We start from the raw sequence: 17,814 nt of genomic DNA, 5'->3' as shown, positions 1-17,814 counted from the left end.
GCCAGCTGAGATGGTGGCCCTGGCTGTCACCTGTCCCCCACATACGGAATGGATGGAGCAGGGTTTCTGTAGCTGGAATATTAAAGTTATTAAAAAACAAACACACCATGCCTAAAGTGGCAGAAATTCCAGTGCTGCCCCTCTAAGGTTTGTTGCCCGTGCCAAGAGCTGGTGAGAAGATGAAAGGGCTGGGGACATGCTCTAGGTCAGGACACTTTAAAATGTTTTATTAAATCCCACTTTCGAAAAGCATCTTGGAAATACTCCTAAATCTAACCTCTTCCTAAAATCCTAAATCTACACCTCTTCCTAAGGCAAGATGGCTCATTCCTCATATTTTACCTGGGCTCCATAGAAAGGCACAGTAAAAACACTGAGTGGAAAGATCAGGAACAAAAAGGGAACCAGTCAGGATCCTTTAAAACCGATCTCCAAGTCTGTATTGGTTCCAGTGGAGACTTGGCAATACCATTTATTTCCCAGAATTTTAGCTTTTTCCCGATAAAAGGTGAGCTTTTCCTTGCTGGGTGTGGTCCAGCGATGTCCTGTGTAACTCTGGGAATATTTACAGTGCTAAGGGTGAGCACCATTCCTAAACTTTCCCCCTCTCTGCCAGCCTCTCCTCTCCTTCTGCTCTCGTGTCAGTCTCTCACCCCTTTTTGGCATCAGCTTTCAGCCTCCCTCCCCTTTTTAGCCTCTACTTTTTCAGCCTTCCAACCTTTTTGGCATTTTTTTTTTTTTTTTTGTCCTCAGCTTCTACTTTCCTATCCATCCTCCCACCCTTTCTCTACCTCTCCTTTTCTTTACTTTTTTTTTGACCTCCAATTTTTCGCGGCTCCTACTTTCAGCCACCAAGCCACCAAGGCCGGTGTTATTTCCAACAAGTGCCATTCATTAACAGAACCGGCTGTGAGGCGGTGAAGTCACAAGGCAACAGAAAGAAATAACAACCCTCAGCCACAGGCTTTTTGCATGAAAATGTGCTCTTGATTAGTGGCTGGTGGTAATTGAGTGGCAATTGTATGCAGGAAAGTGCCAAGAGGGGGACGAGGGCTACTTGTCTTGATTGACATCGCCATGAAATTTGATGCTGTTCATGTGCTGCTTGAAACTTCCTGGGGAATTCATTCTCAGCTTGTGACACACAAAGGTATTTCTGATTAATTGCACCTCCTTAGAATCAGGTAAGTAAACTAGTTGGACGGTAATTTAATTCACAGTTTACAGAACTTGACGGAACACAGCACCTCAGGCCATGAGCTTGTCCTTTCTTCTTGCCGAGGCCAGCTTGTGCTCGTCAGTACTGTAAACCACAGGAAAACCAAATAAAATCCTTTCGATCGAAAGGAGATAATTCAATTTATTGTATTTTGCTTTCAGAATGAGGCTCACCAGCTGCAATGAGGTGCTTTAATTCTGAATAAGGGCATCCACACAAGAGCTGAGACACTCCAATGCACTTCCACGATCTGTGATCATTTCCCTGAGCATCCTTTGAATATCCTGACAGAAGTCCTGACTCCCAAGCCAGTGCGAGTTTGGTTTTCAATGGATGCAAGCACACAATCCCTCCTTTCATCCCAAGAACCAGAAAAACCTCTCACTCTTCAAAGCTGCTTCTCCTTGTCCCTGCATGGCAAAGCACACTGCTCGTAGACAAGCTGTGGCTGAGGAACCTCCTGAGCGAGTTTTGGGCTTTGTTTAACTTAGACTTTGGTGCCTTAAGAGCTTCTGCTTAAGCAAATCCCTGCGGTCATCCTGCTCCAAGAGCTCGGTGAGTCGTTAGGAGGTGGACTTTTGTCCTCAGGAACAAAGCGCTGGCTGATCTACAAAGGCACGGTGGAGGCTGAAGTAGTGAGGGAAGCAGGTGGGTGTGAAAACACACCTGGCCGCCTGCTCCGAAAGGGAAAAAAAAAACAAAACCCTTTGATTTTACACATAACAGGTTGCTAGTTCCTGGTTTTAGCATTAAGGATTTAATTCCCTTTTTTTTTTTTTTTTTTCTTGTCAGATTTTTCACTCCTCCAAATCGCATCTCTGTGATGCCAGGAGGAACCTGATAGGAAAGCTTCTTCCAAAGTCCTGTGGAGGGAAGCCCAGGCAGGGCTCATCAATGAGAGGCACAATTTGCATGTTTAAATATACCCTCTGCTGCCTTCAGCCTCACAGTGCCAGTGCCTGCTTCGCAAATAACTGAGATGTTTCTCTTCTCTGTGCCTGGGATGTTGGAGCGCAGAAAACTCTCGTTCTGTATTCAATTAAATGGAATTTAAAACCAGATGAAGCAAATACTTCAAAACCAAGGTGTGCCCCAGATCAAAGGCCTGGAGTCAGCCGTGAATGGCTGCAGTGATGTGGATTTGGGGCACAAATGCGTCTGCTGGAAATGTGGGAGGTATCCTCAAATCCCATCACTTGAACCATGAGTAGCCACTCTCTAGTGAAATTTTCTTCACTTCTAAGATTAATTTTGTTTGTTAAGATGAGCAATTATTTGCAACAAATTAGAAGCAAAGGGCTGTGTTCTTCCTTCCCCGTTCCCTGGATTTGTTGTCTGCCACAGCATCTCAAAACTGCTACAGCTACACCAGAAAATAATCAAAATTACCAACATTAATATTCCAGTGCCATCAATGCCAAGCATGGGAATCGATTATCTACTTTTATGCAGATGAATTCCAAATTTAATGACACTGTACAAAGTGTTATAGAAAACCTCCCCCAAGTATGGTATTGTAGTCATTAATTTATGGGTCTTTGGGGATAGTGGCAGCGGCATTTGGGGCCAGGAGAGTTTTAAGAAAATAAAGAAAACATGTCCAGCCCCAGACCCCCTTTGACTGTGAATGATTTCTTCTAGTTGAATTCTCAAGGACTCGAAGCAAATCAATGTCAAATTCACTGCAGAAGTTTATTGTCTCTCAGAAGTTCAGGTAACACGAGTAGGAATTACAAAATTGCAGGAAAATTCTGAAGAAGCTGTCTGTGGCTTTTTTTAATTATTATTATTTACATAAATGTGTCAATCTTCCTCCTTCAATTTGTGGGGAAAACAACAAGCACAGAAAGGGAGTGCAGAGTCACTGGCTTGGTGTCATCATTGCCCTGGACTTGCTGGTTCTTGTGTGTCTGACACAAACACAGAAATGAGAGCAATTATCAATTCCTGCATTTTCTGTGACGAACCACAGGGCCTTTTTATTTTGAAGGGGTATATAATATATACAAGCTAAAATGTGAGTGCCATTTCCTTCAAAGCAGTGAAAGGAAATTTGAGATAATTACATCTTAGAAAAAGGACAGGACTGTGTTGGCCTATTAACAACCGGAGACGGGATCAGAAATTGAGAACGAGAATTCAGAAATTTAGAACCAGCATAAAAATCACATCGCTGGGATTCCTGGGGGTGTCCTGTGCAGGGCCAGGAGTCAGGACTTTGGGATTCCCTCACAACCCAGGATATTCTATGATTAAATTATATCCAGGTTTAAAGGTAAAAAACCCCTAAGCACAATGTTTAATTTCGCTAAAGATAAATGAATATGCATAATGCAGGCACTTACAAACAGAATATTCCCAGAAGACTGATTTGGTGTTAGCCTATAGTTAGTTACATAGATAATTATATGTAAGATAGATATATACACACACACACATATATATGTATCAATATGTAATTTGGTACAGAATTGGGTACAAAATCCCTACATATATAGGGAGTACAAATATATATAATATTATATATATAAAATATTCTATCATATATATAGGAATATATAATATGTATTTTTATATAGGGATTATATATATACTATACATATTATATATTATATATATAATTTTATATATAATATATATATCATATATATAATCCCTATATAATACATATAAAAATATATAATTATATATATAATCATATATATAATTTTATATATATAATTATATATATAATATATATTTATATATATTATATTATATATATTTTTATTTATTTAGATATATTTATATTTATTTATATATAAATATAAATTATATAATTTATATAATCATATATTAATTAAATAATTAAATGATTATATGATTTATTTATTTATATAATTTATATTTATTTATATATAAATATAAATTATATAATATATTATATATAATATAAATTATATATATATTATTTAAATATATATTTATATATTTATATATTTACATAATATATATTTATCTATATATTTATATATATTATATATATATTTTATATCTATATTTATATATAGATATATGAAATTATATATAGGACTCAATAATGAAGGTAAAAACCCCTCGGGAATTAATCAGCCTGTTAAAATATCCCCACGCGGGCTGCAGCGTGATCCAGAACCAAAACCACGCTCGAAGGGCACGGCCGGCAGCCCCGGCGCGGCGCGGGGCTCGGCGGTGCCGCGGCGGGCCCGCTGCCCCCCGGTGTCACCCGGTACCGCCTCACACGCGGCCCGCCGGGTGACGCCAGCTCGGCGCAGCGCCGCGCAGGGCGCCGGGGAACGGCCGCGGCGGGCGCGGGCACGCCGCCATGCTGAGGTAACGGAGGCGGCGGCGGCGGCGCGGGGCCCCGCGGGCGGCGGGTGCGGCGGGGGGCGCGGGGCGGGGGCGGCGGGCGCGGCGCGGCGGCAGCAGCGGGGCCATCGCCGCCGCCTCGCCCCGCCGCGCCGGGCGCCATCATGGCCGCCGGGGGGGGGGGGGGGGGGGGGGCGGCCGCTCTGGCCGCGGCCGCGCGGGGCGGGGCCGACCGCGCGCGCCCGCTGCCGCCGCCGCCGCCCTGGCCAATCGCAGCCCAGGCCGCCGCACAGCGACCAACCGCGGGCCGCCTCCTGCCCTATGCCCCGCCCCCGACGGGAGGCTGAGCTCGCCTCGCCCTCGCCCTCGAGGGGAAGGCACGCGCTAAGCCCCGCCCAGTTCTGCCGCGCCGGTGAACGGAAGCCCGTCCCCTGCGGCAACACAGCCAATGGGAAGCGGCTGGGGGCGTGGCCTAGGGGCGGAGAGGCTATAAAGAGTCGGCGCAGTAGGCGGGAAAGGGTAAGATGGCGGCGTAGAGGCGACTGGTGTGACCTGTACCCACCGTGCCGCGTCCTCGCAGGAGGCGGGCGGGTCCCCGCGCGGCAGCCGCGGGCGCTGCGTGGCGGAGCGACGAGGAGGAGGAGAAAAAGGGCGCCGGTGCCGCAGCCGCCGCCATGCCCAACATCAAGATCTTCAGCGGTAGCTCGCACCAGGACTTGTCCCAGAAGATCGCCGACCGCTTGGGCCTGGAGCTGGGCAAGGTGGTCACCAAGAAGTTCAGCAACCAGGAGACATGGTGAGGCGGGGCGGGGCGCGGTCGCACTACAGCTCCCGGCAGGCCGCGCGGCGCTGCGGCGCTAGGTAGCGCGCGGCCTCCGCGCGGGGGGTGACGGGGGTTGTAGTTCGGGGCCCGTGCGGTCGGGCCCGGCTGCAGAGACGCGGAGCTGCGCTCGGAGACATCCCCGGAGCGCTGCCGCCGGGCCCCTGCTGCCCCGGAGCCCTGGGGTGCATCGCGCGCGTCCCCCCGGGCAGAGCCGGGGCTCGGTGCCGGACGTGGCGGCGCCGCGGTGCGCCCCGGGAGCCATGTGCGGCCCGGGCCGTGCCTCCGGCGGCCCCCGCCTCACGGCGCGGGCCCCACGCGCTTCCCCCGCCGCCTTTGGGCCTTCCCCAGCGCCCGGGGCCGCGCGGGGCTCCTGGACTTGGAGGGTTTGTGTGACCTGGCCGCTGTGGCAAGTGTTGGAGCGGTGCAGTTCGCCATCCGGACCTTGCCCCCTCCATCCCAAAGCCGCCGATGGGATGGCGCATCTCGGAGTTACAGCTACACTGATTAGGCTTTTTCACGCTTAAATCTAAACTCTGACTTGAGGCTTCCTAACTTTGTGTTTAGCACGTAGCTGGTAACTTTAAACTTCTCGGCGGAGCTTCAGAGTCTTAGAGAGTGTCGATAGGATTCTTAAGGAAAGAGGCTCACACCTCCGTGCATCCCACGGTGCATTTGCAGTCACGCAGGCTGTGTCCCTCCAGCTTTGAGACCTAACATTCGCCTTGTTTGATGTATCTGTGCTTTAAGAATCTTGCTGCCATCCTGCGTAAAGCTGAAGAGGTTTAAAGTTGTTCGGAGCTCCTTAAGCTTGTCTTAGAGAATACACTAACCGTATATACACCAGAGTATAAGACAAAAGAACTTTGATTGCTCCAACCCACTCCTTCTGGAAACAGAATTTTTTTTTTTTCCAGGATGTACATGTGACGTACGATATCACGTTCCTCTTGCCATGGGTATTGATTGTGAAACCTCAGAGGTAGTACAGAGAGGTGGAGAGGAGTTATAAAAAGTTCCATTAGATTTACAGCCCTTGCACCGTTCTCATTGTTCGTTATTAACTGCTCTTGCCCATCTAGCTGGCTGGCCAGCAGGTAATGTGACTTGAAGACTTAAAAAACAGCTTATTTACCCTAATAAACTGACAGAGGGTGCTTCCCCAAAAGAGTAAGACTGTTTCAACAGAATAATTCATAGACTTTTTTGTACCATAAATATCTTAAATCTCCCTAATATTGGAGATGGCACTTAAGTGCCAACTGCTGATAATCACACAGTTCCCTAGCAGAGAGTTCTCGTTGGCAGAAACTCTCCACAAGAGATGGGTGCATCCTGTAAGTCAGTGGGCAGTAAAGGTGGCAGCAGCTCGCTGATGGATATTGAGCAGTAAGATTATAAATAGATAACAGTCATCAAAAAAAGTTTGAAGAGATCAGAAAGGTCAGAGAAGGAAATATTAGACTTAGAACTCTACCCCGAAGTGGCTTCTTTCCCACTCTTTCTGGTGCAGGTGTGTCCATACGTGCACTGGAGCTGGCATTTTGCTGCTGGCAAACAGGACCTTTGGCTTGTGTTCAGGCCCTTCATCAGCAGGGATTAGTGTGCACTGCATCCAAGAGAAAATTAACCCCAGAAGCCTTTCCAGAGTGAAAGGCTGGAGTGCTTCCCTGCTGGAGCCACTGAATGGCTGTTACGAGTCTCAGTCTGATAACTGGCTGCAGTGTTGCTTCGGTAGCAGTTTGACCCCTACTCTGGCTGGTGACTGGCCATGGTCCTTGCTGCTTTTAGAGATGCCTGTGTTTGTGATTCCAGGGGAGCAAGGCCTGCTCTGGGGTGTTTACATGCTCAGCTTGTGTTGAGATCAAGAGAACGTGCTGAGTGCTTTTAGCCTTCCTGGCTAGACCATTAAATCTGATGAGTGAGCGCTGTGAAATAGCCCCTGAGCAAATAAACAGCAGCGTTCCTGCTCAACAGCCTCGATTATATGGCACTGTCACCCACAGACCTTTGGGGATGCAGTGCCTGGGTTGCTCTGCGGGCACAGGTACTGGCTGTGCTTTAATTTGTGTTTGGCTCCAGCTGTCTTCTCATCTGTTCCCAGCGTGGAAATAGGCGAGAGTGTTCGTGGGGAGGACGTCTACATTGTGCAGAGTGGCTGTGGGGAAATCAATGACAATCTGATGGAGCTCCTCATCATGATAAATGCCTGTAAGATTGCCTCAGCCAGCAGAGTCACGGCTGTCATCCCCTGCTTCCCTTATGCCCGGCAGGACAAAAAGGACAAGGTAAGGGAGGGATGTGGTAAAGGTTTCTGCAGGGAAGTTGAATGCACACCTTGAAAGTCCTGACTGCTGGAGAGGATTTAAATGAAGTTTTGTTGCCTCCTCTGAATATCCAACCTCTCTTCAGTTTGTTAAACCTGGGGACATTGGACTGCAAAATGATCTTTTCATAAAGATCTAGTTCTTCTTGAAAATATACTAAAGTCTAATCACTAGCTGATGAGAAGATGCAATGTTAATGAGAGCTCCTTTTAGTAACTGCTTGTGAATCACTGCCTGGAAGCAGAGGGCTGACATCTTGATGAAGGAGTTGAACTTGTCTTATACTGTCTTTTTTTTTTTTTTTTTTTTCCCTGTACAAGAGTCGAGCTCCAATCTCTGCCAAGTTGGTTGCAAACATGCTGTCTGTGGCAGGTGCAGATCACATAATCACCATGGACCTGCATGCATCTCAGATCCAGGTAGGAGCAAAAATCAGGAAAGCATTTAACCAGTTCCAGTCTGGGCCTCTTGACTGCTTTGCAAGCTTTCCAGTCATCTGTTTTTTGAGATACTGCCGTGATCAAGACTTGGGAATTTTGGACTGGATGGGGAGGTGGGTAACAGGTTAACCTGTAAGTGAAAGTACAGTTGTTCTTCATCAGACTGAGTGTGCTGAGTCTTGTGTGAATGAGCTAGTAAGTGATCACTGCAGCTTTGTTGCCACGTAGTGACACTGTTTATTCTTCATTAGACCTTAGAGGAATGTGAGATGGAGAGTGTCTTTAAATTCTGAGCAGAGCTTTCTGATACTTAGTGTGTTGTCTTGGAGAAGTGAGCAGTTAGTTCTGCCCTCAGGTGTCCTGGCACAGCTGCATTTGTGTGTTTAGTTGACCAGGACAGTGATCTGATAGCCTGCCCCTGGCAAGAGGGGCAATCCCACTTGTATCCATTCAGTGCCACCCTCCCACGCAGGCTGGCCTTGGTTCTCTCCCAGGCTGGTAGTGAATTGAAAATTTTTCATAGGCTTTGTTGGCTTACGAACAAAATATCTCACAGAGCAACTAAAGTCTTGACCTGGGCTGTGTAAGAAAACTGGCAGGAATATTTGCCAGGGAGAGGAGAGGCTGCAGGCTCAATTTGATTTTGTTTTTCTCTACCTTGAGCAAGTGCTCAAGACCAAGAAACCAGCTTGGTGCGACTGAGAGGGGTGTGGCAGAGGGAAGGATGTCTGTATTGCTGCAAAGGGTAAGGTAGCTACTGCCTGCTGAAGTAAGTGGGCTGGCTGTTGTTCTAACAGTTGGAAATGCAGTCATTCACACTTCGGTATGATTTGCCCAGAAATACTGTCTCAGATGAAAAAAATCTGTGGGGGCACAGCTGAGAAGGTTCTCAGGAAGAGCATGAAATAACTGAGCCCAAGGGGGTCCCCTCTTCCTACAGGGCTTGGAATTGGTGTGTGCTGACCTTGCACCAGCAGCAGTGATGAGATTTAATGGGTTCATTTGTGCATATGTGCTTCCAGCATCGGGCTGGTTTCAGCCTGGTTCCTGTAGCTGCTGAGAACAGAAGGGATGATGGTGAGAAGGGTCTGTTACCCTGTACCTTGAAGCATTCCTCAGGAGTAGCTGCTCCTTACTCTCCTGCCTGTTACTCCAGGGTTAACGTCTGGCATTTAGTGATCTATGAGATTTGGACAAGTCTGCGGGGTCACTGTAAAGTTCTGGAACCAGCTGCAGTAGTTTAAAGACAGATGTTACTCAAGCCTGTTTTGTAGATGTGAACAGTTTGGGTAGTGAGCTTTAAAGATTGACTGTAAACAGGCAGCCAGCTGCTTTGGAAATGAATGCATTTGCTGCAGGCTTTCTGCAGCCCCCAGGACAGAACTAGTTTCATTTTGTGGAGGTGTTAAATATAAAGTGTTACTTATGCTGCTGAACTATTTCTGGTTCTGAAGACTTCTTACATTACTGTTCTGTGTACTCCAAAGACTACTGCCCTTACATCAAGGGAAGTAAAAAGGAGAGCTGAAAGCTGTGGAAAGGTGATGACTGCGTGCCTGATGATATAGAAGGATTTTTAGAACTCTTTCTAGAATGGGACTTTCAGCTACATCTGTTCCTGTTGTGTTCCTTTGCAGGGTTTTTTTGATATCCCTGTTGATAATTTATATGCCGAGCCTGCTGTACTGAAATGGATCAAAGAGAATATTCCAGAGTGGAAGAACTGCACCATTGTCTCACCAGATGCTGGTGGAGCCAAGAGGTAAGCTGTCAGACAGGTAGCTTGAGATGCTGCTTCTGTGTCCACTTCAATTCCTACTTGTGACCCTATTTTTAGAACATTTTCCTTCTTTCAGTCTGCCTTCTCTCAGACAGTCTGGGACAGCTGGTGAAGAGTGGTCAGATATTCTTCCTAGGGAATGTTTAGAGCATTTCTTGGGCTACATGGAGGATTTAATAGCTTCTAGAATCACAGCTGCATAGGTAGGAATTGCACAACAGCTACAGCCCTTGGACTAAACCAATTTGTATAAGGGTATTTATGCCAATTGAAGGAGGAAACAGTGTAGCTTACACCCCTATGCCAAGGCAAGCTTACTGCTGATGATTAATAATGCATTTTTACCTAGGCTGCTTTCTTTGCAGAATTATGCTTAGTCTGTTGAGGCATTTTCTTACTTTATTACCCTGGATTTGAATATCTAGCTGTGATTTAAGCCTGCTGCCACTCTTCATCTTCCCTGAGAACGAGGAAGATAGATGGTTCCTTTCCAAAAAGCAGCAGCATATGCTATAGCACATTTCTATTTTGATAGCCTGACAATCTCCCTGCAGTTTGTGGGCAGCTCCGAATGTTCTCAGGGGCTTTTTAGGAGAAACCAGGCTGTTCCTTAATGCTTCTGTCTGAGGGCTACATGTGAACAGTAGAGGGACACAGATGTATTCTTTAATCCAGGGCTGTCACACCACAATGTTGGTGGGTGCTGATCTGATTCACATGCCTCAGAATGTTTGAAATGATGTGTTACAGACAGCCAAGACACTGACACTGCAGGTCACTCACTCAGTGTCTTCTGTAGCTTTGCTGTGGTCCACAGATTGGGCAAGACCTTCTGTACATTCAGCTATTTCTGCAGCTTGTTGCATAACACAGTATATGAAGTGCCAAACCAGCCAGATATAATCTGACTCTTGAAAAAATCTGCTCAAAAGCCTCTTATACTGAAATGTGTCGATCTTGGCTGGTGCAGTATTTTATGGAAATATGCAAAGCCAAATACTTCAGTTTAGTTTAACAGTCTTGTGTAAGACCACCAGGATGAGAACTCTGATCTAGTGGGGCTAAGAGTCTACTTACCTCAAGTGCAGAGATTCTTGTGGGCATGTGTGTTTTACTCCTTCCACTCTTAATGCTTTTAAACTCTTTACTGTTCATCAGTATCAATATATAAGGTTAAGAACCTTCTAGTAAGGCTGTTCTGCAGTCTCTTTAATGGAAATAAATGTGAGGTGCTGTGTTTGAATCTCCTGGATGTGTAATCCTGCCACAATCTATGCCAGTGCTTATGTGCATGATGATTGAGTGCTCACAGGAGTGACAGTAAAGCCCTGTCATAACACAACTTAAGCCTTTCCAGTGTAGTGTTACAAGGATGACAACTTTCCAAGTGTTTGGATCACTTCAAGCTTGCTGACCTTGCTGGTTAAGGTTTGCTTTCATCTTAAATGCAAATTAATTTATAGTGGTCATGATGAAAGATGAGAGGTTGCAGTTTAGCTGCTTGAAGGGAAATGCAGAATGCCTTCTATTAATTGCTTGGGAGCAGTAACAGATGTGGTGACAGCTCCTCTTAGTGCAGTGTGCTTGGTATTGAAAGAGCTTTGATGAAGCTGCTTTGTGGAGTTAAGTGTTGTTTGGGAACTGTTCTCTCTTCAGAGTGACCTCCATTGCAGATCGGTTGAACGTAGACTTTGCCCTCATTCACAAGGAGCGCAAGAAGGCCAACGAGGTCGATCGCATGGTGCTGGTGGGGGACGTCAAGGACAGAGTGGCCATCCTGGTGGATGACATGGCAGACACGTGTGGCACCATCTGCCACGCTGCAGACAAGTGAGTGGGGCTGACTGCTGCCTTCCTAACCCAGGAACCTGCTCTTACTGAGCACTCTGCAATGGGTTAAGCAGATTATTTGCATGACAAGTTTCACAAGGCTCATGCAGTTTCTTATTATTCATGTCATACAAAGTAAGGAAAAAAAAAAAAAAAACCAGTAAAAGTTCTTGTGGTGGGAATAGGTAGAAGACCAGAGTGTCTTTTTTTTCCCCTGTGTTGAAAATGGACCATCACTGACCATGCCAGGTAGAACTAAGTGTTGTCTGGTCCATCAGCTAGTTTTGTATTAGAAATAAGCTCTTAAAACTTCGATATCATTCATGCCTTTCACACTAGAAACAGCAACATATGCAAGATGGTTAACTGTTAAGTACAGTATTCAAAATTAGCACAGTATTTCATATTGTATTAAATACAGTATTAAAGTATTAACACGGTATTAAATACCTGCTACCTTGTGTAAGCAAAAATTACAGAAGGTGATTTGTATGATCTGTTCCAAATATTCCAGAGCTAAGAACAATGGGGGTTTTTCAGTGTGTGCTTTGCCTGTGGTGGATTTTGTGGTACTTGTAAAACTGGTTTTTTTTTTTTTCCCCAAGTCAGTAGAGAGGGGGGAATCAAAGGTAGGCTGTTCCCTAAGCACATGGTGCTGTCTCCTGTCATGCTTACCATGTGCCCTGCACTAATGTCAGCTCAATATCTGCTGAGAGTTTCTCATCCATCTCCTTTTACTCCCCCCTTGCAGGCTTGTGTCAGCTGGAGCCACCAAAGTTTATGCCATCTTAACTCATGGGATCTTTTCTGGGCCAGCAATTTCCCGCATCAACAATGCCTGTTTTGAGGCAGTTGTAGTCACAAACACAATACCCCAGGAGGACAAGATGAAGCAGTGCCCTAAAATCCAGGTGAGCATCTATTTTCTGTCACTCCTGGGGGGTGGTAGCCTTGTCTGTTCACCTGTTGGGGGTGAAAATCCCACAATACTATGTAGTGTTGACAGGGGTTCTGTTGGTACTGCCATCAGTGTTGCCTAGTTCTTTTGGCCCCATTGCTCTGGGGTAACAGACGTGTTACACTGGTATAAAGCAGCTTCTGTTGCAGTTCATCTCAAACAGTTCATTAAATAATCTTTTTTTTCTCAGGGCTTGTTTTACCTAGATCAGGTGTCTGATTTAATGGGGCCACGATGTAGGCAAGTAGTTGGATGTGTGCCCTTTGGAGGAGTGATGTGCTGATGGTGTGCAATGCTGAAACAGAGGTAGACAGCAACTTCTGATGTTGGTGCTGACAGTTTTGTTGTGCATCTGTCACTTTATGCCCAGCCTTTGCCATCCATATGAGAACTAAAAGTAGATAATGAGCCCCAGAATCTGCTGTTCAGCCAGTTCTCAATCCACTCATCCAGTGTACACTTCTTGAGTTTTGCCTGTGAGAATTTCATGACAGTGTCAAAAGCCTTGCTGAAGTTGACAATAGCCACTGCTCTCCCCTCACCCATCTAGGTAGTTGCTTCCTCATAGGTGATCAGGTTGGTCAAGCATGATTTGTCTTTGGTGAATCCGTGGTGACTATTCCTGATCATGTTCTTGTCATCCATGTGCATAGAATGAAGTGCTCTGTCACCTGTCCAGGGACGGATGTGAGGCTGACTGGCCAGTAATTCTGGGTTCTATTTGCTTTCTTCCAGTCCTCAGGCACCTCTGCTGGTCTCCAGAACCTTTCAAAACTGATGATGAGTGCCTGGCTGTGATGTCTCCCAGCTCTCTCAGTACTCATGGATATATTCCATCAGGGCCCATGGACTTGTGGATATCAAGTCTAGCTAAGTGTCCTCTAGCCCAGTCCTCCCTAAGGAAGAGTCTTCCTTCCAACGTTCTCTTACTCTGGTCTCCTGCTTGTCATTGCAGACTGATGCAAAGAAGGTGCTGACTAACTGCCTTCTCTGCATCCTCTGTCACCAGGGTCCCCCTTCCCTTTAGTAACAGGCCCACATTACACTCAGGTTTTTCCAAATAAATCAATAACAGAAGGCAAACATTCTTGTTGTCCCTGACGTCCTTTGCCAGATTTAATTCCAAATGGGCCTTGGCTTCACAGCACCAATATCAAGGACACGAGCATTTGGAGAAGTTCTGGCACTACTCACACTCATCCAATACAGTGAGGAGAGTGTAGAGGCTTCCCCACTACTGGGCTGCTGGTGAAAGGGAAGCTGAACTGGTTGAAGCTGCAGTCAATTTTAAGCTGCTTTTGGAAATATGTTGTAAGCTGATTGCAAGCTGCTGTTGGGTTGCTTTTCTTTTAGCACTAACTTCTGAATGATACTCCTGCAACATGTAAAACATTTCTGGTGCTTCACCTTGTTTCCAGGTTCCACACAGCAGCTGGTGTAGGCAAAATGTTAAACTGGCAACCTCTGTGTAAGTAGCTGCAGCCAAAGATTGCAGTGGAGCAGTTTTCCAGGCTCTCCTTTAATACCTCACATTTACACACTGATGTCTGATGTTGAGGAACACAGAGCTAAAGGATTTGTCACAAGTCTCAGGCTTTGCTCTGCAGCTTGTTGATTTTTTCTTCCCTTCAGAGACAAACTATCTAAAAGATAAAAAAACATTAAATATGATTTTCACTTGATTTCCTTAATCCACCATGAATATAGTGATTCTTACTGGGCTACATATATTGAAATGCTTTAGCTGTGGGGATTCAGAGCTGGGATTTGGCTGAGACTCAGCTTTCCCTCCTGGTACCTTTCTGACCCCACCAGATGGAGCCAGCACAGCGCCCAGGAGCTGAGCTGCAGCACAGCAGCTTCATCTCTCAGACTGCTGGCAGCAGTGGTAAAACCTCTTGGCTCAAGGGAAGTGATTTCATCTTGATTTAGACTGCTCTAACGTCTCTGCACAAAGTGAATAAGAGTCCTGTGGTGAACAGATTGAGCCTAGGGAGTCTGAGCAAAGCAAGGTGATAGTAGACTGTAACTGACAGACCAACTAGAATATTTGTAGTGCTATTTGTAGGGTATCTTCAGGCTTGTACGTAATTAAATCCTAATCCTGTGTAGAAGTAATTTAGCTGCATCTGGCACGTTAAAATGTGGGTGATGAGTTTATTCTTTAGGTTCTCGCTGACTTCCCAGCAGTTCTTTCAGGTTTGATGCCTTTTCTCAATGACACTGATGCATCTTTCTTCCCTTCCAGGTGATTGACATCTCAATGATCCTTGCAGAGGCCATCAGGAGGACTCATAATGGGGAATCTGTTTCCTACCTATTCAGCCATGTCCCTTTATAACAACAGATGTCAGCTGCTGCTTGTATGGCTTTTTTTTTTAAAACCAAAAGTTGTTCAGCTTGTTGTAAAGTTCAGTAGAAGACTCTGCTTGTTCCAGTGCAGTTCTCCACAGCTCCTGCTTAAGTCGGGCTTACTGGCTCTGTTCCCAACACTGGGAGGCTGGAGGGGGAAAGCTCATCTTTGTAACAGCCAACTCCACCAGCACCCCTGTGCATGGAGCTGATCAGTAGCACTGACTCAATTCTGCAGGTCTGTGGAGAGCAGGACTGACATATGGCTAATTGCCACAATTATTTTGAGGGGGGGAGGGAGAGGGTTTGTCTGTGGGCAGGGTTAGATGATCTGGCACGCGCACCCTAAATTGTTTGGGAAGTAGAGCTCCCTAGGACATGTTGATCTGGATCTACAGCAAGAGCCCAAGAGACTGCTGGCTGTCTTACCACTCTCTACCTGACAGAGCCCTTGGGGAGTGGTGGGGAAGGCTTGTGTCTTGGCCAAGCTTGACCCTTGGTGAAGCCCTGGGAGACACCTAGGAGGTGGTTCTGCTACAGCTTCCTCCTGTAAAAGGAGATCAGTGTAGCTTACAAACTTGAATGCCTCTTAATTGTTGATGAAATTAAATGCCCTTTAGTGCACTACACAGCAAAGCAAGGGTGAGAGCAGAGCCTGTGCAGTGCTTAGTGGGGAAGGTGCATCCTGGACAAGTGTTCTTTTCCAAAAACTCTGACATAGAGAACTTGAGGTGGTTGTGTGCTTTGGTTTCTAGTGCAGGCTAAAACCAGCTTCTCAATTTCACAGCTCCCTGTTAGCCTTGCTAGCTAACTAGAGCACTGCTGTCATGTGCTGCAGCTGCACCTTGACCTGCTGTGCAACCCCCTGACCCTTTTTTTACCAATACAGTAGTGAACAGAGCCTCTTTATCCGACAGCAGCAAGGTTGTTGCATCTAGCAAGTGCCTGCTCAGATGCTGGGGTGACCTGAAACACAACAGCTTTGTGTCCAGCTGGCTCAGCCTCTCATTCAATGCCTGTTACAGTCCTATTATCCTGGAAGTTACTGACACATGCTCACTGTCTGCCTTTCCTTGAAAGCGTTGCTTCTTGCAAAATACCTTAAGCCAAGGAGCACTGCAGGTTGCAGGACAACAAAACCTGAAGGAGCCCTTGGAGTGGGCCTGATGCTTCCCAGGAGTGTTAATGGCAATGGGTTGAAGAGGCTGGTGATACATAATACTGGGTGATACATAAACTGCATATTTAACACCAACCTGACAGGCCACAAAGTGCTTGAAAGAAAAATACCAAAACTAGAGCTGGCTGAGGCTCTTGGATCTAATAAGTATCATCTGAAACTTGAATACTTTGAAAATGTACCAGACAATCGTAAGGTAAACTGCTAAGTCTCTCTTGAACTCTTACGGTTTATAGACCAAACTGTTTTATTCTGGTTTTGTTTTGTTGTTTTTGGTTTTTTTTTTTTTTTTTTTTTAATAAGCACTCCTTTTCTATTTGTTTTGAGCTGGAGGAAGGGAAAAAGGGAAAAGAAGGAACTTGAAATTACTTTCTAGAGTAACCAGCATGGCTTTGAGAGGCTGGGGGCTGGGGTATAAGTGGAACTAACTGAAAGATGTGGTTAAAATCTAGGGAAGTACTTCTTTAGTTGTGCCTTTTACTGAAGACTTCTCTCCCTTCCTAAACTCCTGTCCTGTGGCAACATTAACACTTCTATTAGTGTAGAGCTTTCCTTTTTGTATAAGAATTGGTGTTTGTCTGGAAACTGTGCATCTCTTGCTTCTTTGCTTTGCATCCTGCACTGAGCTCTCCTGAGAGTCTGTGATCCCACCTCCTGTATGGGAGCCCCTGCTGCCATCCTGCTGCTGCTCTGAAAGCCAAAAGCCAGGACATCAGAGCAGCGCTGGGAGGATTTCCAGCAGCATTTGTGTTTCAAGTTAAGACCTGATGAAGGAATTAAACTTTTATTTAAAAACCATGGCCTCTGCCTGTAAATACTTCTAAACACCTTAAGTGACATGAATCTTCCGAGTTGGGTCATTTTAAGGGCAGATCATGAAATATTTTTATTTAGAAGGGACCTTGGAAGGTCATCTGGTTTAACCCTTGTGTGTGTGGCCAGCTGTGAGGTCCAGCTTGGCTCTGTTCATACTGCATGGAAGGAATAGCATGGGACTATGCACTAATTCCTTTTGTCCATGTTTGATTTCCTGGACTTAATTAATTGTTAGAGGTGGTAGTGCAGCTTCTTTTATACTGTTCAATTATGTATCTGAGCAGATTCGTTCACATAATGTTCAGGTGGAGGAAGCTTGAATATTTTAACAAGTACAAAGGAAGAATTTGTAAGTGTCTCGCACAAAGCTGATAATCAGAGACAGTAGGATTATGTCCTGAGAAGCACTTGTTCTGACTAAACCCTGATCCTTTCTCATTGTGTGTTGCAGATGGGAAAGTATGAAGTCAGAAGGATGAGGTGGCAGGTCTAGAGAAAGGTCCTTGGCATTACAAATAGACCTCCAGGCCTAGATTGAACATGACCACCACAGCCTCAGGCAGGCATTTGCTGAGGATCACAATTGTCATGCATCTGTTAAAATGTCTTGCGGTACTGGCCAGAGAATAAGTGGGAAAAAATGGGGTTTTTTTTTCTCCCCAAATAGCAGGGTGGGTGCTATGGGTCTTGTCAGGATTATGTAGCAGATTTCACCTTGCTTTGATAAAAAAACAGAACAGGGCTTTACAGCCATTTCTATACAGG

General features: G+C 45.7%; 1 protein-coding gene across 1 annotated transcript; it reads left to right on the top strand.

Moving 5' to 3' along the window:
• Positions 1 to 4,553: 4,553 nt before the first annotated feature.
• PRPS1 (phosphoribosyl pyrophosphate synthetase 1) lies at positions 4,554 to 17,029 on the top strand. Its single transcript, XM_053956002.1, has 8 exons — positions 4,554 to 4,570; positions 5,127 to 5,342; positions 7,471 to 7,654; positions 8,014 to 8,112; positions 9,771 to 9,895; positions 11,570 to 11,743; positions 12,495 to 12,654; positions 14,950 to 17,029. Exons 1-8 carry the CDS (start codon positions 4,563 to 4,565, stop codon positions 15,040 to 15,042), a joined length of 1,059 nt encoding a protein of 352 aa, XP_053811977.1. The 5' UTR covers positions 4,554 to 4,562; the 3' UTR covers positions 15,043 to 17,029.
• The last annotated feature ends 785 nt before the right edge of the window (positions 17,030 to 17,814 follow it).

Source organism: Vidua chalybeata, chromosome 14 (genome assembly GCF_026979565.1).
Source record: "Vidua chalybeata isolate OUT-0048 chromosome 14, bVidCha1 merged haplotype, whole genome shotgun sequence".
NCBI classification, from domain to species: domain Eukaryota; kingdom Metazoa; phylum Chordata; class Aves; order Passeriformes; family Viduidae; genus Vidua; species Vidua chalybeata.
The sequence above is the reverse complement of the archived record's forward strand: the minus strand, read 5'-3'. Positions and strand labels throughout refer to the sequence as shown.